At 59.2% G+C, this 25,361-nt stretch overlaps 2 protein-coding genes and 1 long non-coding RNA gene across 8 annotated transcripts in view; 1 reads left to right on the top strand and 2 right to left on the bottom strand.

Moving 5' to 3' along the window:
* NIBAN2 (niban apoptosis regulator 2) overlaps positions 1-10,745 on the top strand; it is a 50,712-nt gene extending 39,967 nt beyond the window's left edge. The window contains exons 6-14 of the mRNA XM_082402620.1: positions 4,007-4,122; positions 4,655-4,759; positions 4,851-5,013; positions 6,079-6,266; positions 6,932-7,087; positions 7,550-7,666; positions 7,781-7,888; positions 8,046-8,157; positions 8,619-10,745. Coding sequence (XP_082258746.1) covers positions 4,007-4,122; positions 4,655-4,759; positions 4,851-5,013; positions 6,079-6,266; positions 6,932-7,087; positions 7,550-7,666; positions 7,781-7,888; positions 8,046-8,157; positions 8,619-9,211 — 1,658 coding nt within the window. The 3' untranslated portion in view covers positions 9,212-10,745. The remainder of the gene's footprint in view (positions 1-4,006; positions 4,123-4,654; positions 4,760-4,850; positions 5,014-6,078; positions 6,267-6,931; positions 7,088-7,549; positions 7,667-7,780; positions 7,889-8,045; positions 8,158-8,618) is intronic.
* On the bottom strand, positions 1,860-4,000 carry LOC309633627. The gene is made up of 2 exons (XR_014247651.1): positions 3,830-4,000; positions 1,860-3,737 (listed from the first exon to the last, which is right to left on the bottom strand). It is a non-coding gene; the product is annotated as an uncharacterized lncRNA (long non-coding RNA).
* A 1,569-nt stretch (positions 10,746-12,314) lies between the features above and the next one.
* LRSAM1 (leucine rich repeat and sterile alpha motif containing 1) overlaps positions 12,315-25,361 on the bottom strand; it is a 46,167-nt gene continuing 33,120 nt past the window's right edge. For all 6 annotated transcript variants that reach the window (XM_082402624.1, XM_082402622.1, XM_082402621.1 and 3 more), the window contains 9 exons: positions 24,352-24,439; positions 23,274-23,348; positions 21,646-21,726; positions 20,001-20,096; positions 17,968-18,066; positions 16,829-16,960; positions 15,638-15,719; positions 13,968-14,101; positions 12,315-13,036 (listed from right to left, as the gene is read on the bottom strand). In XM_082402624.1, the coding sequence (XP_082258750.1) occupies positions 12,911-13,036; positions 13,968-14,101; positions 15,638-15,719; positions 16,829-16,960; positions 17,968-18,066; positions 20,001-20,096; positions 21,646-21,726; positions 23,274-23,348; positions 24,352-24,439 (913 nt within the window). In that variant the 3' untranslated portion in view covers positions 12,315-12,910. The remainder of the gene's footprint in view (positions 13,037-13,967; positions 14,102-15,637; positions 15,720-16,828; positions 16,961-17,967; positions 18,067-20,000; positions 20,097-21,645; positions 21,727-23,273; positions 23,349-24,351; positions 24,440-25,361) is intronic.

Below are 25,361 nucleotides of genomic sequence, written 5' to 3'. Positions count from 1 at the left end.
CTGTCCCCGTGCTGCCGGCAGCCTGGTGGGGAGACAGATGTTAAACAGATGAGGACACCAGGGGGTGATGAGTCACAGCTGTGCTGGGTGCTGGGTGGGAGCCACCTGGGGAACCTGGAGGGTGTGTATGTATTGGGGGTGCTGATCCTGTGTGTGGGGAGGGGTAGATCAGGGTGGCTTCCTTGAGGAGGCCAGGGTTCAGCTGAGACCTGGAAGATGAATAGTTCTAGAGCAGAGGGAGGTGAGTTCCAGACGGAGGTCGCAGCAAGCATGAAGGGAGGCCCAGGGGTGTGGGCGGTTTAGAGGAGGATGCACAAGGCCCTGAAGTGGGGAGGGGGGGGCCTGGAAATGGGCCTGGAGGGGGCACTGGGGTCAGGTCTGGAGGGCCTTGTAGGGCTTTAGGGAGTTTGATCAAAAAGGCTTGTGATTGTCTCTCAGCGGGGGGGTGGGGCATGAGGGGCTTTCTGCCCTTACGGGAGGAGCAACCCCATCCTGGACCCTGAAATTCCTTCCCGGTGACCTGGCCTCCGGGCAGCAGAGGGAGGCCGCTGCTCCCGCCCTGCCCTTGCCTCTGCCCTACTCTCCCCGCCGGGCATGCCTTGGGCGCAGCTCCACCCGGTGGATGGACAGTGGGCACCCACGCCTGGAGGCGGCTGTGCGATGACTCGGCTCACCCCACCTGCCCCCTGTCCTCTCCGCTGTCCAGGGCTGCCTCTGCCCCGGCTGGAATCTGCCGGGCAGCAGGAACCAGGTCTTCAGTCAGGCCAGCCCCTGCCGCCCACAAAGAGCCTCCTGTTCCCAGGTCCCCGGGGGCTGAGGGGCCAGGACTGGGCCGAGGCGATCTGGGCTCCGGCTGCTTGGCCTGGGGCACCGTCCCTCCTCCTTCCGCCCTCCTCCTCTTCCCCCTCCCCCCTCCCTGGCCCAGCTCCTCCCTCTGCAGGTTTCCAAGGCTAGTGGCAGACCTGGCCAGGTGACCCCAGGCCAGTCTGGGTGGGGACAGACCAGGTGGGGAAGAGCCGCCGTTCGGTTCCCCATGCGCACAACGGCAGTTGTGATAAACTTTGCTGGATCGTGGGGAGGAATACATGAGCTGGGCTGGGTAGAGCTCTTGGCCCCGTGCCTAGCACATAGCGAGCGCTCAGCCAGGAGGCTGAGGGGTATGGGTGTGGGTCCTGTGGGCAGGAGGGGAGGCCGGGGAGAGCTGCTGGGGCGGGGGGAGAGGCGTCCTGCGGCTGCAAGGTGTTGGGAGCTGACGGGGCGGTTTTAGAGGAGCCTTTCCTCCACCCTGAGGACTGTGGGAAAGTTCTCGGCTTCCTCGGAGGCTGGGCCTGGAATTTGCAGGGCCTGGAATTGCTCACTCCGGGGGCTGCCAGGAAGTGGGGGGTGGCTGGGGAAGGAGGCCGAGCTGGGTGGACACAGTTCGTCCCGGCCCCCGCCCACATCCTGCATTCCCGGAGCAGCTGGGGCAGCAAGAGGCAGCGGGGCACGGAGCTGCCCCCTCGGGCTGGGCCTGGGGTGCAGAGGTCAAGGCCTCTTCCTGTCTGACCGCCGTCCCCCTCTGCCTGCTGCCCGGGCCTGAGGAATGTAGCTTCCTTTCTCAGCCTGACCCTGAGGACCCCACGGGCAGGAAGTCTCCAGGTCTCGCTAGAGTTGGCCCGTCTGGGCTCAGGCCCTGGGGCTGCCGTTTACTAGCCGTGTGGCCTCGAGCCAGTGACTGCCTCCCTGGGCCCGTTTCCTCATCGGGGAAAGTGGGGCTGAGAACAGCTGTCCCTCTGGGAGCCGTTTGGGGATTAGGTGAGGGAATGCGTGTGCGGCCTCAGCCTTAGTCTGCAGTAACACGGGACCACAGACTGGGTGGCTTAAACAACAGAAATTTATTTTTGCACAGTTCTGGAGGCTGGAAGCCCCAGATCCAGGTGTCAGCAGGTCTGTTTTCTTCCAAGGTCTCTCTCCTTGACCAGCAGGCAGCTGCCGTCTCCCTATGTCCTCACACGTGTCCCCTCTGTGGGCACAATTTGTCCAGGTTTCTTCTTCTGAGGACACCAGTCATACATATGGGATCAGGGCCGAGCCTAAGCCCCTCATTTTAACTTAATTACCTCTCTAAGTCCCTGTCTCCAGACAGTCACATTCTGAGGGCGCTGGGGGTCAGGACTTCAACATAGGACTTAGAAGGGACACAGTTCAGCCCCTGACAGCCAGGCTCAGGGGAAGAGCTCGGGAGGGGTGACCCTCCCTTTCGACTGAGCCACTCGGCGTGCAGAGTAGGGACGTCCTGAGGGTCTGAGGCTGCACGTCTGACTGGCCAGAGCCCAGGGCATCAGCGGCCTCCTTCCTGCTGCCCAACCCTCTGGCTCAGCGTCCCGCCACCTGGAGAGCGGCCGTGCCCGGCACATCCGGCTTGCCGTGTGCGGACTGTAAGTGCCCCGGCGTGAGGAAGGCTGCGCGTGACGCACGGCGGGGTTTTTCTAGGCAAAACCGGGCCTCTGGGAGACGGTGCCCCTCCTTAAGCCTGAGGGGCTTCCTCCCCTGGCCCAGCTGGGCAGCACCCATCCCAGGGCTCTGCGTGGCACCCCAGCTGGGACACCCCTGCTCTGCCCCCGTCACTCCCTCCTCATCTCAGGTCCCTGAAATGCAGGGTGAGACGCCCCTCACGCCCCCATGCCAGTCCGCGGAGCTGCCACTGCAGGGCTGGGGCTGGGCCTCAGTTTCCCCACCTCTGAGCTCTCTTCCAGCCCCGCCAGGCAGTGTGATCCCTGGGTCAGCGGATGTGGAGGGGAGGGGTTCTCCCCACGCCAGAGAGGGGCTTTTTCTCTGTGGGGGTGACTCAGCCCGTAGTCACTGCAGTGGAAGTCGGGGTTTCGGAGGCACTGGCTGCCATTTCCCCTTCCCTTGGCTCTGGGGATACAGCGGTCAGAGGCTCGCGGCCAGGGTAGCCGCCAGCTGCCTGCCTGCGAGGTGTTTAAGCACGTTCGTCCCGAAGTCAGATGTTGCGACTTCCTGCAGCCTGCCCCCCCAGCACCCAGTCTGAGGCCCATGCCTTGTTCGCTGACCCCCTCGCCAGCACGGGGGAGGTGGGCAAACTCCTCTGGGCCACCACCGCCACCATCAATGACAAAAGTGAGAAATGGTATTTCCAGTCCCCTGGATGCACGGCGGTGAGCAAGGCGGACCCAGGGCAGCAGGAGCCATTCGTGGCTGCAGTTGCTAATAAAGTGCGACGTGGTGCTCGCTGGGGCCTCCTCCCGGGCCCTGCCTTCACAGTTCACACTGTGGTCCCTGCAGCCCCACAGTGGGTGTGTGAGGCCAGGCTGGTCATTGCTCCCACTATTCAGAAGGGAGAACTGAGGTCCCTTAGGGTTCAATGACCTGCAACGAGGCTATGCAAACCATGGCCCGTGAGCCAAATTGGGCTCATCGCCTATTTTAATAAATCCAGTTTTATTGGCTCGTTTGTTCACACACTGCCTGCGGCTGCTTTCCTGCTACAACGGCAGGTTGAATGGCTGGGATGGAGATCGTCTGGCCCACAAAGCTGAGACTATTTACTGTCTGGCCCTTTGCGGGGAAAGTTGGCAGGCCCCTGATGGAGGGAGGGTCTCCGGGTGCCTCTGGTATGCTGTCTGCCATGCTGGGTGGCCTCTCCTTGGTGGTGGTGGCGGCTTCTGGTCTTGGCTCTGCCGCTCGCTGGCCTTGGACCCTCGGCAGTGGCCTGACCTCGGAGCCTGTTTCTTCATCTGGAAAAGCAGAGGAAGTGACAGTGCCCACATCTCGGGCTGGTTGGGAGGATTGAAGGAGATGAGGAGGATACGGAGGAGGGCTGTCTTACTGTCCACTGCTCTTGGTGGGTTATTATCGTTACTGTCACTGCAACTACTCCTGAGGCTGTTACTACAAGAGCCGTGGGGGTCTGAGGTGGGGGGAGTTTGGGCAGTCAACCCCTTGGTCTTGGTGGAGGGCACGGGCCATACTACCGACCTCCTCTCTCCATCCCTCTCCCGGGCAGGGATCCCTGAGGACTCCAAGGTGGAGGGCCCCGCGTTCACTGACGCCATCCGCATGTACCGCCAGTGCAAGGAGCTGTACGGCACCTGGGAGATGCTGTGTGGGAACGAGGTGCAGGTGAGGCCAGGGAGGCTGGCGGGGGGGCTGCGCAAGTCGGCGCGGGGTCCACAGGCAGGGGTCTGGGGCGCTGGCTGCAGCTTTGGACGGGTGGCGGCTGAGGCGGATCCCGCAGGGGGAGCTGCTTGGTATTTTGTTCAGTCATTAACTGAGCACCGACCCTGGGCTAGGTGCTGGGGTGCACTGTGGGAGGGACGCAGTCCTGGCCCTCAGGGAGCTGTCTAGAGGGAGAAACAGACGTTTGACAAGTAAACACACACACTTCCATGTGCAGGCAAGGGGGGCAGGGTGTGGTATTCCAGACAGGGTAGCAGCATGTGCAACGGTCCTGAGGTGGGGCGCCTACAGGATCCTACAGGACACCCAGGCAGGTAAGGTGGGACCCGTGGGAATGATGCTCAGGAGGGAGGGCAGTGGAGACGTGGAGCGAAGAGCAGCTTTGAGGGGAGGCTTGAGTGGCCGGGCTTGCCGGAATATGGAGGGGGCTGGGCATGCTCCAACCCCTGCCCCGGCCTGTGCCTCCCGGTCCTAGATCCTGAGCAACCTGGTGATGGAGGAGCTGGGCCCTGAGCTGAAGGCCGAGCTCGCCCCCCGGCTGAAGGGGAAACCGCAGGAGCGACAGCGGCAGTGGATCCAGGTGGGCAGACCTGGGCTTGGGAGCAGGGGTGGGGGGCCTGCAGCTGCCTGGCACCCTCAGCCTGGCTCTGACACCTCCGCCCTGCCCACAGATCTCGGACACCGTGTACCGCATGGTGTATGAACAGGCCAAGGCACGCTTTGAGGCCGTGCTGTCCAAGCTACAGCTGGCCCGGCCGGCCATGGAGGCGGTCATCCGCACCGACATGGACCAGATCATCACCTCCAAGGAGCACCTGGCCAGCAAGATCCGAGGTAGGCGGGCCACCTGCTATGGTTGTCATCACCTGGTGGACGTGCTGGGACCACCCGCCCTCCGGGGTCAGGGCATCCCTCCTGCCTGTTTCAGGGATCCGCTTACATTTCACAGGAATGACTTGATTCATTGATTATTTTTAAAACACCAGAATCAAATCTGAGCCATTGTTCTTCCAACCCCTGTGAGTTGTTTGTCAGCTGTTATTTCTATAGACTCAGATCTTGGTGACCTAAATGATGTTGAGGAGGTTCAAGCCTTCTGTTAATCTTTGGTCATCAGATCTGCCATGTGTCGTTTTAGCGACATCAGCTTGACTTTGGTGATTCACATTCAGCCAGCCTTTCCCGGGTCAGTTGATGCTCCTTTCTGTTCCGAGCCTGATGGGATCCTTTCGCTCACTTGTCCTCCATCACACGCTGGCCACAGTTGTGACTGTCGTCAGTTGCCCGAGGGTTATTCTCTAACAGCTGTACTCACTGCGAGCTGGGGAGGACACCGAGAGTTGACATTTATTGTGTGGAACAAATAATGTTAGCTGGGCAGGGGAGAAGGAGGGACGTCAGAACACCCCCTGGCTAAAAAATGCCTTGGTCAGAATGTCTTGGAGACGGTCCCTGCCCACAGGGAAGCAGCCTTTTCCATAGTTGGGCTGAGTCAGGCCACACCATTCCATAGCAGAATCGGGGTTTGCAAAACCCAGAGGCTCATTGAAGCCACTGAAGTGTTTTTCTTTTTTTTTTTTTTTTAAATGAAGGAGCAAGACCCCCAGAGGTGAGTTTTCTTCCTCTGGCTAAGCAGAAAAACTGCCAACCTAGAGACCTTTACACTAGCAGTTTTCTTAGTTTCTTGCCATCACAGTTTCAGGAACATCAGGGTCCAGTCTCAGAACTCCGTTATTTGTGCTGCGTTATCAGCTGTTCCTCAAGAATCCTTCAGTTTGCTAATGTTGTCCAGTGGTTTTCTTTAAAGAATAATACGACAGCCTGCCGCTAGCCTGGGGGTCTGGGATGGTGGGAGTTGCTACCGGGGGTGCCATCCGCTAACCAGCTCCCTCGGTGCAGCCTCCATCCTCCCCAAGGCGGAGGTGTGTGTCCGGAATCATGTCCAGCCCTATATCCCGTCCATCCTGGAGGCCCTGATGGTGCCCACCAGCCAGGGCTTCACCGAAGTGCGGGACGTCTTCTTCAAGGAGGTCACCGACATGAACCTGAACGTCATCAATGAGGGCGGCATCGACAAGCTGGGCGAGGTGAGCCAGGCACTGGCCCCGGGTTTGGGTTTGGGTTTGGTCTGGCCCCCCCGTCAGACCCTCACTGTGATCAGGGCTGGCCGCTCCCCTCCGGGGCATAACCTGTGAACGGAGGGGCTGCGGGAGACCGAGGGGCCGGGCAGGTACACAGGTGCTGTTTCGTGCACCCCACAAATGGAGCCAGCCCCTCTCACTCCTGAGTTCGCTGGTTCTCGGGGTGAACGGTCTTCCACAGACCCCATATTGGGGTAGTCGGCTGCCTGGAGCCCCACATAATTGTCAGGTGCAGATAGAATTGGTCCTGTAATCTTAGCCTCTTCTACACCCCAAACTGAGTCCCTTGACAATAATAATCATAGAATTTGAGAGCCATAGAAGACCTTAGAGATCATGAAAAACCATCTCCTGATTTGCAGGCTGAGGAAACTGAGGCTAAGAGAAGGTGAGCAATTTGCCTAGGGTCACGCAGCACCCGGGCTGGCCTCTCCCCACACGCTGTGCTGCCGGACCCCACTCCTCCTGCCTCCTGTCCCGGGTCCTCCAGCGCTTGCCCTTGTGGCCGCCACGCCCGGATGGCCTTCCCGGGTGCCAGCCGCAGGGCTGGGGGCTGCCTGGCTACTCTGGCGGCCCCTGCTCAGGTCCCGCGTGCCTCTGCCTCCCTGCAGTACATGGAGAAGCTGTCCCAGCTGGCGTACCACCCCCTCAAGATGCAGAGCTGCTATGAGAAGATGGAGCCGCTGCGGCTCGATGGGCTGCAGCAGCGTTTCGACGTGTCCAGCACGTCTGTGTTCAAGCAGCGAGCCCAGATCCTCATGCGTGAGGTGAGCCCAGGGTGCTACCCCAGCTCCCCCCGCACCCGCCGTCCCCAGGTCCCCATCTCCTGGGGAAGAGGCCCTGCCTCTGTGGCCTTCCTCCCTGGCCCCCTCCTTGTCCTCCTCACGGGCCCCGCTGCAGCCATGCTCGGCCCCGGCGTGCTCTCTGCTGCGCTGCTCTCTGGTCTGTTCGGACACTGTCCCTCTGCCCGCCTGGCTAATTCAGACTCATCTTTTGGGTCTCAGAGACCCCTTCCTCTGGGAGGCCCTCCTTGCTCCCTAAGCCCCTTCCCACAGGGCCCAGGGCCTCTGGTTCCCTGAGGCAGGGACTGGCCCTGGTGCCCGGTCCTGAGCCAGCACGCTAGACACTCAGTACAGGAGTGAGCGAGTGAACGGGCAGCTGAGCACGCAGGCGCCCCTCCTGCCGGCGGGCACCCCTTTCACGTGCCCCGTGGTGTGCCCCACCGGCAGCAAATGGACAACGCCGTGTACACCTTCGAGACCCTCCTGCACCAGGAGCTGGGGAAGGGGCCCACGAAGGAGGAGCTGTGCAAGTCCATCCAGCGCATCCTGGAGCGGGTGCTGAAGGTGAGCCGCCTGGCCTGGCCCCACCCCTCCACCCAGGGGGACGCGGGGGCTCGGGTCAGACCAGGGGCTGGTGGAGCTCCCTGACCCAGAGCCCCGGCGCCTCTTTCCTGGCAGAAATATGACTATGACAGCAGCACGGTGCGGAAGCGCTTTTTCCGGGAGGCTCTGCTGCAGATCACCATCCCGTTCCTGCTCAAGAAGCTGGCGCCCACCTGCAAGTCGGTAAGTGCGCCCCCTCCCGACTCCCCTCCCCCACCCCTCCCCTCCCCCACCCCTCCCCTCCCCCACCCCTCCCCTCCCCCTGCTAGCCCCAAGCCCTGGGCCTGACCAACAGCCCTGGCCACCCCTCTCTGCTCCCACCCACAACCCCGCCCGGCAGGAGCTGTCCCGGTTCCAGGAGCTGATATTCGAGGACTTTGCCAGGTTCATCCTGGTGGAGAACACGTACGAGGAAGTGGTGTTGCAGACGGTCATGAAGGACATCCTACAGGGTGCGTGCCTCCCGGCCCCCGGGGGCTGGCTGCAGAGCTGGGTGGGGGGTGCTGCTGCTGTTGGGACCCTTACTGCCTGGAGGGTGGTGGAGGTGGCCACCCAGAGGTCTTCCTAGTGGGGTCAGCTAAGCTACAAAGAAAAGAGAAGACTTACGCTGTGGGCTGGGGTGGGCCCACTACTAGCGGTGTGGCCCCAGGAGGGTAGCATCGCATCCCTGTGCCTTAGTTTGTTTGTGGGTCCTTGACATTTTGGGGAGCATCAGATGAGTGACAGGGTTTAGGGTCACAGCCCCTGCTTCCCGGCATTGAGGCCTGAAATAAGCCTCGTCCCAGTCACAGCACCCACTCAGGCCGAGGGAGGCCTCTGGGGGATGATGCAGGTCACAGCTGGGCACACTAGGGTGTGCTGGCGGCCGTCGGCCCCGTGGTGAACGTCCCGACACCGCTCTCTTGCCCTGTAGCCGTGAAGGAGGCCGCCGTGCAGAGGAAGCACAACCTGTACCGGGACAGCGTGGTCATGCACAACAGCGACCCCAACCTGCACCTGCTGGCCGAGGGCGTGCCCATCGACTGGGGCGAGGAGTACAGCGGCAGCAGTGACAGTGGTGGGGACCCCAGCAGCCCTGGTACCCCGGAAGCAGCCATCCTCTCGGAAAAGCGCCGGCGTGCCAAGCAGGTGGTGTCCGTGGTCCAGGACGAGGAGGCGGGGCTGCCCTTCAAGGCTGTCCCAGAGCCGCTAGCACCTGCGTCTGCAGACAGCATCACCGAGCTCCATGGGCTGCTGGCCCGGGATCAGCAGGCCGAGAGCCCCCCGCTGGCCGGCCCCCTGCTCAATGGGGCCCCCGCCCAGGAGAGCCCGCAGCCCGGGGCGGCCCCTGAGGCCGCCTCACCACCTGCCTCACCCCTCCGGCAGCTCCCGCCTGGAAACGCCTCGGACCTCGAGCCTCCCAAGCCCAGTGACCAGGAGACCGGGGAGCAGGTGTCCGGCCCTGGCGGCCGCCCCCCCATCCATACCACCACCGAGGATGGTGCAGGGGTGCAGACTGAGTTCTAGGCCAGTCGCCCCCGAGCTTCTGTTGGACATGGCACACGGGCCACTCCCTTCGAGGCACTGGAAGGCTTGGCTCTGGGCGGGGAGCACTGGATCTGTGCCTTCCGGGTGGGGATGGGGCCGGGCTGGTGTGGCATCTCTGGGGCTGGGCGGGGACGGGCCCACCTGAGTCACTTTATTGGGTTCGGTCACACTTGGTTGGTCTGTTTTCTCTTCTATGGGGTGATCTCGGCTTTCCTTCTCCTGCTGGGGACAGAGCACAGCGGAGGGGGCTGGGAGCACTCGGTGGCCCTGGGTCCCTGAGTCCTCCCTCCCTGCCCTGCCTCTGTGGCCCGTTTCCCTCGTGGGTCTTGCCATTCTTGGGAAGAGGGCGGTAAGAGTAGCATCTGCTGTGACACAGAGCCCATGGATCCTCTCTCCTCTCACCAAGGGGCTCGCTGGAACCAGGAAGATGGAGCGCTGAGGCCCGTCTCAGCCCCGCTCCTCCCTCCTCCCGGCTGGGCCCCAGAGGCCAGTTTTGGAGTGGATACTGGCCTTGCTGTCCTGCCCCGGGTGAGGGGATGTGCAAGGAGGGGGTCTTCAGGCTGGGGGAGGGCTGCCTCGCGGAGGGGGATGGGGCCATGGGCCTGAGGAGAGGACAAGAAAGGCCTGGAACGTGCTGGTCTGGGGAGAGGACGTGTCAGAGGGAAGGAGGGCGTGACCTCTGCAGAGGTACTGCTGGGAGGGTGGGCGAGGTGGGCAACATGGCAGATGGAGGGTTGCTGGAAGCTGGGCCTTTGCCTCCCCCTCCACTTGCTGGGGTCCAGTCTCCGGAGTCCCTCTGTCCCCCCTGTGCTGGGCTGGGGGGATGGGGGGCGGTGGCACATTGCTCAGTGGCAGGGCTGGGTGGGTGTGGACTCTGCAGGCCACTTCCAAGGTACGCGCTGTCCTCCCAGGGAGCTGCGGGGCTCGTGAGGGGCAGGGGGATGGGCCGAGGCACCCCAGGGCACCACTGAGCATTTGGGTCAGGCTGGGGCTCGGCCCCTGCTGGTCTGAGTTTCCAGTCACCCCACCCTGAAAACTCCAGGACTCTTCAAATGTCCTCATGAGTCACGTGGGGCCCAGCCATCCCCCTTCCTGGGGTGAGGGTCAAGCTGAGACCATCTTCAGGGGCTGGGACCTTCTGGCCTTCCCAGACCCCCTCCCCTGCTGCTTTGAGGGGAGGGTGGGCAGGGCAGAAACGGAGTCCTTCAGGGTCCTCAACCCCATCCCAGCCCTGCATCCTCCATCCGCTCCATCTCCTTCCTGGACCGGGCCCTGGGACCCACAGGACGTGCAGCTCTGGCTGGTGCTCAGGGACCACCCACTGCCCCCCCTCCAGTCCCCCAAGCCCTAAACTCAACGCCTCACTAACCTCTTTTACCAACACGTTCTGTCTGAAGATGCTCTCCTCTGGTGCCTTCTTTTGTGGTTTTCCAATCAGCCTTCTCAGATCTTGTATTGAAAATATTATGCAAACTGTTTAAGCTTCTACTAATCAATAAATGCTTTATTTAAAGCCAGTGGCCCATGTGTGGTGCCAGCAGGGGGAGACCTGGGCTGGAGACTGACTAGGAGCATCTGTGCACCTTGACTTTCTGGGATGGTCGCTTGACCGAGTACTTACAGGTGCGTGGCCAGAGTTCCTCTATTATCCTATTTGACAGAGGAGAAAATAGGCTTGGAGAGAAGGGACACAGCAGGTAGGTGACTAGCCTGCTGGCAGCTTAGACGGCTTCCTCAGCCAGATCCATGCAGGGTGCACCTCTGGCAGTCTCGGACAACAGTGAGGGCAGGAGGGCAGCTACTTTATGGCCACGTGGCCCTGGGGTGCCCATGGCGGGTGGGCCCGAGGCTCACACTAGATCCAAACAGTGATGCCAGTGTTTTCAAGACTCCTGCTCACACAGCTAGTATTTCTGAGCACCTCCTGTGGGCCGTGCACGTTCCGTGCAAGACTAGGGAGCCTCACAGCAGCTCCAGGTGGCGGGCACCACTGTCACATTTCACCGATGTGTAAACTGAGGTCCAGGAAGGCGGGGAACCTGGGCTGAGGCTATGGGGCCCCCATCACCTTGGGGGACGGTGGCCAGTGGCTGAAGGCTTGTTAACGAGGGCTGAGGTGAGAAAGCAGGGGCTCAGCTGCAGTCTTGCCGTTGACCTTGGCAAGTCACTGAACTCAGCCTCAGGTTTCTCGTCTATAAAAGGGGGGCCTATTGAAGGTTCAAGGAGACCCGCCAAACACTGTGTCTGCGAGGTGGCCCTGCCCACTGCAGGCCTCAGTCTCCCCTCTTAGCTAAGCAGAGCCCAGGAGGGTGTGTGGGGAGGGGAACCATCAGAGGTCCCCCGGGTACCTGGAAAGCAGGACTCACACGACATGGGCCCTTCATCCGTCCTGTTTCAGCCCACAGGACTGACAGTCGCAACAAGGCAGGGAGAGTGAGGGCCTGTCCCCTGCATCCCGCCGTCTCTTACGCTGTGCCTGCGATGAGCACTCAGTGCTCCCTGGTGGCCGCCGGCCTATGTCAGGGCTCCATCCATCGTGTCCCTTGCTGAACAGATGGGGAACTAGGATATGGAAGGTTGGCCAGGGTCAGAGTTAGCTGGAGGCAGAGCCCAGGCGCCCCGAGCAGGCCTGCCTCTAGCCCAAAGAAAAAGCTGCCCTTGGCTCAAAACTATCTGCCAGAAAATGCACAATAAAGGTGCAGCTGTACAGTGAGTACAAGGGGCATGGCTCCTTCTGCAATTGTGCAATGAACAACCTGCATGGCTGCATGGGTTCAGGGGTCAAGATGCTTCTAGGCGCCAGAGCCAGTGCCACCACGTTCCTGTCGCAGGGCCCGGGACACCCAGCCCCGTGGTCTGGGGTAACGATAACAGAGCACACAGCACAGCCCACACGGCACCACAAGCTCCGCAGACTTTCCGAGCCCTTCTCTTAGAGCCCTGGTCTCTCCACCTGCAACAAGGGAGGTTTGGATAACTTCACCTTTGGGAACACCGCACCTCCCCGCTTCCCTTCTGACTGAGCTGCGACCCCCTCCCCCTCCCCGGGCTCCATCAGGACCCAGTGATGACTCGGGAGGAGCAGGCTGGAGATGGGTTTATTGACGGTCCCGCTTCGCGTCTGCAAAGCTCAGCGCCTGCCCTTGAGCTGCGTGGGGTGAGGTGCAGATCTGGAGAGCAGAGGGGCCCAGCGTGCGGGGAGCAGCAGAGAGGGAGGCGAGGAGGGGCCGACGTCGCTCGCGGCACCAGGCCCGCCCTGGACACATTCTGGCCAGTCAGTCCGCGGACAGGCCACGGTGGCCTCCCCACCTCTCCCCTCAGCCAGGGCCCTCCTGCACTCCCACCACCCTGCCCAGTGGGACAGCCCAGCCCGGGCTCCCCTGATGAGGCTCCTGGAGGGGCCGTGACTGCCAGAGACAGCTGGGACACGCAGGCCTGCGCTCGGACGGAGGCCCGCTGCCACCCCACACCCCAGACCCTGTCCTCGTGCGGCGGGGGGTCCTCTCTCCTCCTCCACAGTATTCACACTGGCTCTGTCCTTGGTCAGGAACACTCCTGTCCCCGCCTGGGCCAGGACAGAGGGGCCCGTACTAGCCCATGGAGAACAGAGCGGGAGCTGGAGCCCTGGGCCCGCAGGTGGCAGAGGTGGGGCTGGAGGTGTCAGGCCCGGGCCGGCGCTCAGCGGCTGTGGTAGATGCGGAGGCGCTGGGCGATGTCCTGGCGGCACAGCGGGCAAGTACGCAGGGGCTGGCAGCACTGCTGGCAGCAGCAGACGTGGCCGCAGTTGAGGAAGATCATCTGCGCCTGAGGAGAGAGCGCGGGAGCGTCTGGGCCCCAGCCCGGCCTAGCTCCCCGGGGATGGGGCAAGGGAGGCCCCGCGGCCGCTAAGGATCTGACAGCACGGTCGTCATGCGCCAATCAGCACAGGAGCACGTGCCGCCGCCCTTCTTGGTCACTCTCTCGCCCTCTCTGTAACAGCTGTGCACGTTTTTCATCCCCACCCTATCTCACCAGCCCGGCTGTTGGATGTGCACGTTGTTCCCAATTTTGGGTTTTTCTATGCACTTTGCCCGGACCCTCGGTCTCAAAACCACCCCAGCATTATGGATTAAAAGCCATGGAAGTGTGTCTATTCTTTGCTTTAGCATTTCTTCTTTTTAGTAAGTTATCCTAAGGAAGTAACAAAGGATGTGCTCCAAATTCTGTTCAAGGCTGTTCAGTATAGCACTGTTTGTAATAAGAGCTAGGAAGCCACCTCCGGGGCTCAGAGCAGGGGTTTGGTTAAATTTATAACCACCAAGGCCCCCTGTATCACCGCATTCCCCGAGCCCAGCAAAAACCACAGGGTAATCAAACTGCTAACGTGGCGACCTTTTCTAAGTAGGATCACACTCTGGGGGGAGGGGGGGTATTTTATGCACTACATTGCTGAATTTTTATAATAGGCACCAATTTTGTTACAGTTTTTAAAACAGGTTTTAAAAAGTCTCTTCAGAGAAAACTGCATTTTTGATATTTAATGACTTAATGCACACACGAAGGGAAACTTCCTAAGTGGGAGAAAAAACTCTCTTTTGAAAAAAAGAAAAAAGGCCCAGAAAATGATGTTAGCATTACTCATGTTTGGGTCATGGGATCATGGGTCATTTTAATTTCCTGTTTTTTGCCCAGGAGGCTCCAGACGGCAGGCGCTGGGCAGGCGGGTGGGGGGTTGGGCCCGTTGCCCCAGACTTACCTCCCGTTCCAGGCACACAACACATTCTGAGGTCTGGGCCTCCAGCTCCGCGCGGGGGGCTGATGGTCTCACTGCCTCGGGAAGCTCCTCAGGGGCCGTGGGGAGGACCTCGCCCTGGGGTGGTTTCAGCAGCTCTGTGGGGACAGAGAGGCTGAGGCAGGGTCATGCCCACCTGACCCCAATCCCTAGGGCCTCCCCTGGCTCTGCCTGCCCCAAGTAGACAGTGAGCTGGAGGGGAACGGGATCTGACCAGGATCCTGCCTTCCTACACACCCTCTTATTCCTCTTTGCTGAGCCTCATTCCCCCACCTGTAAAATGGGACAGCTAGGACGCCGGTTAACTGGGGCCTCCTACCCCTAACACACCCTGAATCCTTCACAGCCACCCTGCAAGTAGGGCTCATCACTGTCAGAGATGAGAAATCGGAGGCTCAGAGGGGGAAGCCACTTGCCCGAGGCCACAGGGCCATCTGGTGGTAGAGCTGCCCTGCAGGAGCCCTGGGTAGGACCGGACCTCGCTTGCTCGCAGATTCTCCACCCAGGGGCCCAGGTGCAGGTGACCCAGAGGAGCAGGGAGAGGAGTGACCAGCTCTCAAGGCTGCTCCCCCTGTCCCCCGGCAGAGGCCCCAGCATGTCCACTGCTCTGCCCTGGATCCAGCGTCCCTTGCCTGGGCCCCAACCGCCACGAAGGAGGACATGAGAATCGGTGTCTCTCATTATCACACCACGTGCACCAGTGACATCCCCAAGTCTCTCTCCATCCCTGATCCCCATCCCCTCAGTTCATGTTTTTCATTTATTCTACGGGTTAAATTACAAGTAGTATTTTTTATAATTGTAAAAAACCTGAAGTTTTTTTTAAAAAGCCTATCACAACCACTGTAGACCCTCTAGGGGTCACGGTGTCCCCCCAGACCATCACTGTAAGGGGGCGCTTCTATATTTAATATAACACATATTGGGTCCTGGGATCAGAAAGAGAAGCGTGGGGAGAACTCCCGAGGCTCTCCTGCCCTTCCCAGCCCAGCCCCTCCCTGCAGGGCGGCCACAATCAGGAAGAAGCCCTAAGGGTTAGGGTTAGCCTGTCTCTGCCTCAGTTTCCTCATCCCTCAGATGAAGGTAACAATGGTGCCCACCTCACGGGGCTGCAGCAAAGGTGACCTGACACGGTGGTCGTCAAATGCCTGATACCCGTCCTGCTCAGCACACGGGAGACCCGACTCCCGCGCCTTCCCCTGGGTCAGCTGCAGCACCTGCCCTCTCCTGGGCCTCCGGATGAGGGCAGGGCACCTCCTTCACAACCATCACAAACACCTTTCTACGTCCAAACCACAGGCCTGCCCTGGGGCGCAGTGCTGGGCACGGGGTGGGCACTGGTCCGGCTGGTTTCTCCCTCTGCTCCAGGGATCCTGAGTGTGTGGTTCCCGACGCGTGTAGGGTGGGTTTAGGGAGGCCAGAAGGGTCCCCAAACTGCTGTAGGAAAAGTTCTTTTTCTCCATTTTTGGAGTCTGCTTTTCCCATTTATAAATTGTTCCTTTAGGAGGGAAGCTGAAGGACCGGCCAGGGTTAGAAGTGGCCCTCAGGACTCGTCCTGAACTGTAAACAGGTGGCGCCCCCAACCGCAGCCCCCACGTAAGGGCTCTGCTCAGGAGAGGGCTCAGCGTCAGTACCTGGCCGGGCCCTGGTCGCGTCCAGCAGCTCCTGGGCTCTGCGCAGGATCTGGTGCTGCAGGCCGGCTTCCGAGACGCCCACCTGCACGGACCAAGGAGGGCAGGTCATGGCCTGGGCTGGGCAAGGGACCTGCTATGCGGTACGGTCAGAGCCACCACCTCCTCCCTGGCTTCTAGCACCCTCAGCTGGAAACGTGGAGGCCTACGAGGGCCTGACAATCTGTACAGCAGAGGGAGACACCGAGGCCCAGAGGGAAACCAACACTAGTAACAGCTACAGTTTAGCAAGTGCGAAGCCCGTGCAGGGGCTGTGCTGACAGCTTCACCCGCATGACCTCCCGTCACCCCCGTGACGACCAGGAAGTCAGGACCCTCTGTCGCAGTTCGCACGGTCAGGTGGTTCACACCGAGGCTGAGCTGCTGAGAAGTGGCCGTGCCACAATCACATAGTCCCTCAGCCTCCAGAGACAGTGCTCCTGAGCGTGGGCCACACAGCCGTGTCGCCCTTCTGAGCCCCGGTGTCTGCGTCAGCCGAGGACCGGGCAGTACAGCAAAGCGGTCAACAGCATGGACCCCGGCACCGGGCCAGCCGCCTGGGCTGGAGTCCTGGCTCTGCTGTGTGACCTCGGGCAAACTGCTACCTTGCCGTGTCTCAGCCTCCCATCCAAAAAATGATGACAATGTCAGCACGTGCCTGCCCAGGTTGTTGGAAAGATTCAATGAATTCGTATGTAAAACATGCTTAGAACAGTGCCTGGCACTGTCAAGTATTTGCCGGCATCGGTATTTGTCTCTTTTTGAAGGGTAAATGAATCAGTGCAGCATGTACCAGGCTCGGGCAGTGCTGCTGCTGTGATAACTGTAAATCCATGGGGTGGGGAGGGGGCTGGTCCAGATGAGCTCCAAGGTCCTGGCTGTCCAGCCCTACCAGGTGAAGATCCAATCTGAACAAGGCGGGGCAGGGGGGCAACAATCTGGGGTCAGCAGCACCCACAGCCCTGGCTTTTGTAGCCACATGACTAGGGGCAGATGGGGCACATGCTCTGGCCTTCTGGGAGCAAGGTGGCCCTGGGACAGCTGATGATGCAGGCCTCACCAAGAACTGCGTGAAGAGCAAGTGGCCCCTTGGCTGGGTCGGGCCAGGGCCCTGCCCACCGCCCTCACCTCCCCCAAGTGGCAGCTGCTGCCCACCTTGGCCAGGTCCCCAGGGCCCATCCGGCTCAGCATGTCCAGTGAGATGCGGTGGTGGGCGAAGATGGGAAGGTAGTGCTCGGCCGACAGCTCCACCAGGAGGGCCACCAGCTGGCGCTCCAGGCCTTCTTCCTACAGGACAGACCCCAGGGAGGAGCCAAGCGCACCACGGACGGGGGAAAAAACCAAGAAGCCATTACTTACTTACAACAGCAAACAAAGAGTTCAAATACATATAACATAATATGTAAAACGTATTCTTGGAACTTTTCCTACAAAAATGGATATGTAAGGGCAGAGAGATAGATGCACGAGGAAGTTAGTTCACTGCCACTCTGTAAACATGACAATGTAAGCAACTTAAGTACCCATCAAGAGGGGACTGTTTAAACAAATGAGGGCTCATGCAGATCCTAAATGCTGTGCAGTCGTCTGGAAACAACGAGGAGATCTACGCACACAGGCCTGGAGAACAGCCCGTCACTATTGTTGAGGGGGAAAAGGAAGTTGCCAAAATAGCCTTATAGAAGGACTCCTGTTTTTTTTTTTTTTTTTTTTTTCCCTGGTTGTGCCACGTAGCTTGCAGGATCTTAGTTCCCCGACCAGGGATCGAACCTGTGCCTGCTGCAGTGGAAGCGTGGAGTCTTAACCACTGGACCACCAGGGAAGTCCCAAGAAAGACTCCATTTTTATTAAAAAAAAAAAAAAAAAAGGGTGTGTGTGTGCGCGTGTGTGAGAGGGAGGGGGGGAGAGGGGGGAGAGGGGGGAGAGAGGGGGAGAGAGGGGGAGAGAGGGGGAGAGAGGGGGAGAGAGGGGGAGAGAGGGGGAGAGAGGGGGAGAGAGGGGGAGAGAGGGGGAGAGGGAGGTGGGGGAGGCTGGGGACCATGTCTGTCCCATCCGCAGCCCCTGCCCCGGGGAGTGCACAGCGGGCTGCGGGTCTCCGCTCCGCCCAGCAGTGACGGTCTTTCAGTCACCAGAACCAATGCTCCTCCCTCTCCTTTCTGTCCCTGTCCGGGTCGAGCACAGGACCTGGTGCACTTAGTCACCAGAAATATGAATGGAATTAAACTGGACAGGTCAGGAAGCCGGGCATCGCTAAGGCCAGAGGCTCCTGCAGGGTGGACACCAGCAGTCCTCACCTGCAGCTTCAAGGACAAGGGTTTCTGGTTCAAGAGCCGCTGATACTGAATCAGCCAGTAATTCTCCTGCTTAGTTTCGCTTTTGGCTTCTAACTCCGTCTGCCAAGAAGGAAGCAGACACTGTTAGTTACAAGTCAGCGAATAGAAACTATAATGACAGTGACACCTGTGAACTCTGCTCCTCTGAGCACGTGGATGACTTGGTATTTTACAAAGAACTTTCCTACCCACTGTTGCCTCACCATTTAAACTGCTGAGCCCGGAAAGGCAGGAAGCATCACTACCCCCACTTTACTGCTGAGAACGATCTCAGACACAGCATACCTGGTGGGGGGACCGGAACCTGGGCTGCTGACACCTGGTGCCTGTCCCCCCCCTTCCCCGGGCATCATGACTTGGAGGGGGACACCTTCTCATTTGCTTATGGGAAGAGCAAAGCACTAGGCAGCCGTCTTCTTCCCCCAAGAAGGCTTGGCGTGTCCTCTGGGTGCCAGGCAGGGAGAGAAATAAGATTCTAAGGACACCTGCAGCTTCCGGAGTGGGCTTCACCTGACAAAGCCGGAGAATTATAAAGATGCTATTCAAACCGATTCCTCCATTCCATCACTCAAACATTCCTGAGTGCTGTTCTGGGCCAGGCACCGTTCTAGGTGCTGAGGACACAGCAGTGAACACACGATACTAACAGCAGCAGCAGCAACGTCAGGGCACTTCGTGTCAGACCGTGCTGTGCGCTGGGAGATGCCCTTGTACTTAATTCTCACAATTCTGTGAAATAGTTTCTACTTCACAGGTGAAGAAACTGAGTGATTAGTTCAGAGTGATTACCAGCCAGCCCAAGGTCAAAGAGCTGCCCGTGTCGTGGCCGGGATTCAGACCCAGGTCTGTCTTGCCCGGAGCCTGTGCTCTCAAGCACCCAGCCACCCACCCAGGACTGCAGCCGCGCGCTGGGGGTCGATGTGATGTGGGCGGCAGGATTACACTGCAGGCATCTCCCCAGCGCCCCCTAGTGGCCCCTCCTGTACCTTGCCGAGCTGGCTCCCCTTTTCTGGCCTGGCCCTCTCTGGGCTGTGGGCACACCTCTCTTTGGGAGCCCATGACCCCGATGGTCACGTCCTGATGAGGTGGACAGTGAGTCCCCGAGGCCCCTTGAGGGCGGGAGCACACGGCCGCGGCATGGCCGCCCCTGCACAGCACTCAGGGCGCGGGTCACACATTAATGCAATTTGAAGGTGATGGCAGTGAGGCAGCGTGAGGAACAGGCAGCTTCTGACTGGCACAAACACGCCATCTGGGCTCGTGCGGGGCTCGGGAAGAAACTGGTCTCGCCCCTTTCCATCCCCGGCACAGGGCCTGGCCCACGGTGGAGCTCAGAGGACGTCTGGGGTGGTAACAACGCCACAGGAAAGGCTGGGTCCTGACCACTCAGGTGCACTTGGGCTCTGGAGGAAGTGACCCTGACCTGCCACCCTAAATGGGGCTCTGCCACCCTGATGATGTGCCAGAATCAAACCCATTTGGGTCCAGGGGGCAGTTGGGCTACTCCTGTAGAAGGCTTACTAAATGGTCTGCCCTGGACACACCAAGTACTCTCCTGGGCATCTGTCCTGAGCAAATAAATACCCATGGCTGTTCTTAAACACTTAGCTGCCGAGACAGCCTTGCTTACTAAAAGTAAAAAAAATGGGAAGTATGCTTGACAATAGGCCAAACGAGGGCCCATCTCAACGCAGCCATGGAAGGAACGCAGAGGACGCGAAAGACAGGAAAGAGCAGGTGGGAAAGGGGTGCGCAGTTCTGTGTTACAGGCACGTATGCGCATCACCATAAACATGCATCCCGATGTCTGGAAAACATACCTCAAAATATTAGCAATAGACAACTCTCAGAAGTGAGATTCTTTTCCTTTGTACTTTCCATTTTTTCTTTGACAGACAACTATTACTAGACTAATGGAAGTGTTTCTAAGAATGGCAAGAGCATTTAGGGAAAGCAAACCCATGAGCAACTCTGGACGCGGAAGCCAGACGCACCAGGATATCCCGGAGCTCCTCCTCTCGCTGTGTCTTCTCTTTGAGCAGCTGCTGGAGCAGGGAGCTCAGGACCCAGCGCTGCTCCGAGATCATCTCCTGCAACACAAGACCATGCCCAGTGCTGGGAAACTCGCAGTACCCCGGCCCAAGAAGTCCCCGCAGCGCCGCGGCAGGATCCCCCTCACTCAGTTCTCAGCTGGCAAGCCGGGGGCCACAGTGGGTCCGACTCCATTCAAGGCTCTGTCCCTGATCTCAGGCTCAGAGTTGGGGAAACAGAGCAGAGGGGCCTCTCTGCCCAAGCATCCCCTCCCCACCTTCTCACCAGCTTGTACCTCCCTTCCCCAGGGGGTAAGGCCAGGCACGGGATCTAGTGACCGAAGACAGTGCAGTGGTAAGAAACATCAAACAAAGGAAATGACCAGCAGCAGGTACCCGACTTCAGTCTCACTGACTACGGAGCACGCGGACAGAAGCAAACAGCGGGAGGGAGGGTGGGTGAGTGACCCACGCCAGCCGGGAAGGCTCCACACAGACGGAGTGATGTGCAAACCCGAGAAAGCCCCATTTGTGTCCGCGTTCCACTCTTCTCCTCCTCTTGGAAACCCCATGGAGACCCCGAAAACAGGAGCCCCACGGCGCTAATGGGCAGGATGCATGAGCACCCACCAAGCACGGTGGCTGCATCTTCTTTCAGAGCAACACCAACCCCCGCAAGGCTGAGGGCTTTCCATTTGCTAGCCCACTCCTCTCTGACGGCCCCCAGACACAGGCTGGGCCTGGAAGACTATTTCCCTTTTATGCAGGGGAGACATGGAGGCCCAGGGAGGGGAAGCGACCTGCCTAAGGTCATACGGTGACAGACCCGTGGGACTCCAGACCCCAGCGTTCTTCTCCTGCATCGAGAAGCCCATGAGACAAATGAAGACTGCTCCACTGAGGACAGACACAGGGACGGTGACAGACAGAAGCCTCTGCTCAAAAGCCTGGTACGGGGCACACGTCCTCACATATCACTGATCCAACCCTTCTGCGTACAGCTGGGGAGACTAAGGTACAGAGCAGGGAAAGGGCGGCCCCTCCCCGCCTCCCCGCCTCCCCGCCTCCCCACCCAGGTCACACAGCAAGACTGTGCGGGGACAACCCGGGTCCCAGATCTGCTGTCCAGAACGCTGTCTGCTAGTCCCTGCAGCCGCCACACCTGTGTGAGCAGGACACCCAGGCTGGAGTTCACAGGGCCACAGCTGGGCCCTCTCCTCAGACATCCTTGGGACACCAAGAAAGCTCCTTCCCCAGAGGATGTCAGCCGTGAGAACCAGCGCCCCAGAAGCATGACTTAGAGAGACAGGGAGCTCAGTAGCAACCCAGCTCCAAAACAAAGAAAACACGGAGATGGAGATGCAGCCTGGGTGAGCCTTGGCAATGAAACCCTCCTTCCTCTGACCCTCCTGCCTAGCAACGGGCTGATCCCAGCCCTAACCTTGGCCTGCGCTGGGCTCGGCCCCCAGACTGGGCTCCCACGAGCCTTCTGGGGCCAGGGCATCCTCCAGCATCACTGCCTTGTCTGCTGGAGAGCAGCTGAGAGGCGGTGGGGGCATTAGTTGGGGGGGGGGGTGGGGGACAGGGCAGGCTAGGGAGCCCTACATACCTGTAGTGCCTCTGTGTCCAGGGATTTCCTCTTTAACTCCAGCTGTGTCAGCTGCAATAACTCAGTTTCTATTAACTTAATCTAAACAGAAGACGAGACAGGGGTTTTTTAATTCACATTAACCACGGTTTAATCCTGTGCCGCTGCTCTTGGATGGCCAAGTGGATCTAAGAATCCTTTCTGGGGGCGCCCTGCAATGAAGGGGACCTGTGTACCTTGGGAACCTCATCAGCGGGGGTTTAAAAAGAATTCGTTACTTCATGGCCCTGAATGCTTTGCTGCGTGGACACTCTTGTCCTGGACAGTACTGCTGATCAAAAGCCGGGCACAGGGCCAGCCCAGAATGGGTGCTGATCAAGGTATGTGGAATGAAGGGGCTTTCCTTCAAGGTGAGGACCAGAGTGAAGAACAGACACGGAATTCTCACTGAGCCTCTTACCAGTCCAATTCTCTTGCTTCCTCTAAACAGCTGTCACTGAGGAGTGCAGAGGGCAACGGAAGGGACTGAATAATAATAACAATAATAGTAGTAGCTGATATTTATTGAGATTCCACATGCTAGGACCGTGCTGTGCAATTTATTTGCATCATTTCATCAATACCTATTAGGAGGTATTATTGCCTCCATTTTACAGACAAGGAAACTGAGGCTCAGAGAGGTTAAGTAACTTGCCCAAGGACACACAGCGGGTAAGTGAGTGTGCCCTTTCCTTGGGATGTCCCTGCTTCTCTGAAGGGGAAGAGCTGGCCTGGTGGGTCAAAACCACCCATAGTGAGAATGTCTGGTAGTCATCACATACCTTCAGGGTGTGACTGGGGGCTTTTAGCCCTCGGGGTCAGACCCCATGGCCAGTGACTTCTCTACCCTGTGCCTATGACCTTTGTCCCTATGTTCCTATGACCCCACCAACCCCTGGTCAGAGGAATGAGATTCATGTCTGGCAATGTGGGATTGAAATTAAAGGGGGAAATAAAAAGGTAAGTTGGTTTTGGCAAAAAAGAAGAAAAAGAAAAAAACAACCATGCAAAATGTGAAATTCAAAGTGTGCTGAATACGAGGTGATGCGCGTCCCGTAGCCTGAAAGCTCGCTCTGTCTGCCGCCACCCAGGCCACGCACTCAGGGAGCCCAGTGAGCCAGACACAGCCCTGCTGGACGGGGGTGGCCAAGAGGCCCAGCGTGGGGTTCGCCCAAGGCTGCCCGCAGGTCAGCAGCAGAGCCCGGACAAGAGCACACCCCCTCCTCCAGGCCCAGGTCACTCCTCAGCCGACACCAGGCCCTGCCTGCTCGCTCAGGTGGGGGTCAGCCTGTCCCAGCTCCTCAATCTGGGCCGATGGGGACACTGGGGTCTGAGCCGGCTGAGGAGTCCTGCCTGCGGCTGCCAAGCAGTCAAGGCCTCCTGTCCCTCAGCCCTGGGCATCATGAGAAGCAGCAGGCACAGGTCCCACCTGCTGGCATGCACAGTGCTGCCCCAGGCACCTCCTGACACCCTGAGTAGGTTCCATGAGGCTCAGTGAGGGGAGGGAGGTGCCGGGGAGACCTCTTGTCGGGCTGGCGTGGAGCTCCCTCCTCACGTCTCTGAAAGCCCACAGGGCGGGTCTGGGGGGGGGGACCGCAGCCTGCGCTCACCTGCTTCCGGATCTGCCGATGCATCAGGTCCTTCTTCACCTGGAGAGCCTCAAAGGCCGCCTTCTGCATGGCACTCTGCAACAGAGAGCACGGCCACTCAGGGGGCTCGCAGGGAAAACAAAATCTGCGTCAAAGACACCTTAACGTATGCCTTTTCTGTTTCTTAGAGAGACGACAACTTTTCAGCTTACTTGTTTAATTTTTTAAAATAATACTTATTAAGCGCTTACTACATGCTGGACACCGTGCTCATGGCTCTTCCTGTGCTGCACATGGAAGAAGCGATGATGAGGGTACCTTCACTGCCCCATTTCACAGATGAGGAAAGTGAGGTTCGGAGAAGTGAACCGGCTGGCACTAGCATGCAAGTCTGTCCAGCTCTCAGCCTCACCTTAACCACGAGGCCTGACATCCCCTCTAAGAAACAGAGCACTTTCCTCAGACAATCTCACAAATACTAAGTCAAAGCGTTTTGGAAGGAGAGAGAGATAGGAGTTGGGGAGAAAGGAAAGAGGAAATGATGGGTCAGGGAGTGGCAGGACAACATCACAGAGGAAGAAAGGAGGGAGGTGATATGAGGGTCGGGGAATGAGACTCCAATAGGGCCTGTAGGGAAAGCTGGGACTGAACAATTTGGACACAGGAGGGAGGAAATCACAGGGGTCCTTCCTGGTCCCGTCCGCTCAGCAGCACCTGCTATGCACCCGTTAAGCTGGCGGGAGAGCAGATGGAGGTGCGGCGGGGTTGGAAGTGAGGAGTCTGGGGGCGCACTCCACGGGGTGGGTACCACCGCCTTCCGCCCGTTATGTCCTCATGATGGAGCCCCACGGAGCACGGGGAGCGGCTGCCTGGGGAGGGCGCTTCTCTAGACTTCAGTGAGCGGAACCCACCGCCCAGAGAGGCCTCTCCCTGCCCCTCATCCTGATTGTCTGTGCGTTTCTCAGCCCTCTAAGCATCTTGGTTCTTGCACACTGTCCAGGAGTCCAGGACGGCGCCTCCACGTGGAGTTCTGCCGCTCTGCTCCGGGCTCCCCGCGCCCCTCCTGCCCCCGTCCTGAGCCCCTGCCCCCAGGGCTCACCTCCTGCAGGATCTGGCTAATGGCTTTGTTCTGATCCATCTGTTGCCAGGACAGAATCTGCTGGAACCGCTCATCCATTTCAGCCATGCTGCCAGAAACACAGCAAATTCATGAACATTTCCTGAGCACCTACTATGTGCCAGGCACCTTGGAGGAGATGGAGATAAACCATTTATTCATTCAACAATACTCATGGAGCGCCTGCTGGGGGCCACATCCTGGGCTTGGGGTGGGGGGCGGACATGGAGCTTTGTCTGAATCCCATGGCCCTGGATGGAGGGTGACGGAGTCTCTGTGTCTCCAGAGCTGGGGAGATGATCTCCCGGGCCCCGTCATCCACCCCTCCACTGGAATCCTTCCTACGATGCCCCCCCTGAAGTGGCTGCCTGGCCTTTGCCCACCCACCTCCACCAACAGGGAGCTCATGACCTCCCAGGTGAGCCACTCAGGCTGAGAGAAAGCTGTCCTTCCCGGGCACTAACGTCTCACCCTCCACCCCAGTGTCTCTCACCCTGGCGGTGGACCTGCTCTCATCCCCCTAGAACAAGTCTAGTGACTTTGGCACAAAAATCCAAACTCTGCAAACCTAATATGTCCATACTTTGGTACAATCTTGGGTTTAAGTTTGTCTGTTTCATAATAGTAGCTGTTATTTATTGGACCCTTATGTGGCAGACAGTATGATCATTAATGCCCATTAAATCCTCCAACAACTCTAGGAGTAGGTACTGTGATTTATCCCCTTTTTTCTGATAAGAAAATTGAGGCTCAGGGAGGGAAAATAACTTGCCTAAGACTTCACAGTTAGTTATAGAAGTGGGATGTGAATCCATGTCTGTCTGGCCCTAGTGCCCACACTCCTAAAAACAAGGTCACACCACCAGGAAGGAGGGAGACCCCCTGCATCTGCAGGGACACGGGGAGGCTGGCGTGCTCCAGGTGCCCGGTGGGGGGCGGGGAGGAGGTGGCACCTGCACTGGAGCCACCCAGGTGGGAGGAGAAACACAAGG

This window comes from Balaenoptera borealis (assembly GCF_965194805.1).
Source record: "Balaenoptera borealis genome assembly, chromosome: 8".
In the NCBI taxonomy this organism is placed as follows: Eukaryota; Metazoa; Chordata; class Mammalia; order Artiodactyla; family Balaenopteridae; genus Balaenoptera; species Balaenoptera borealis.
This window is presented reverse-complemented; position numbering and strand designations above follow the sequence as displayed.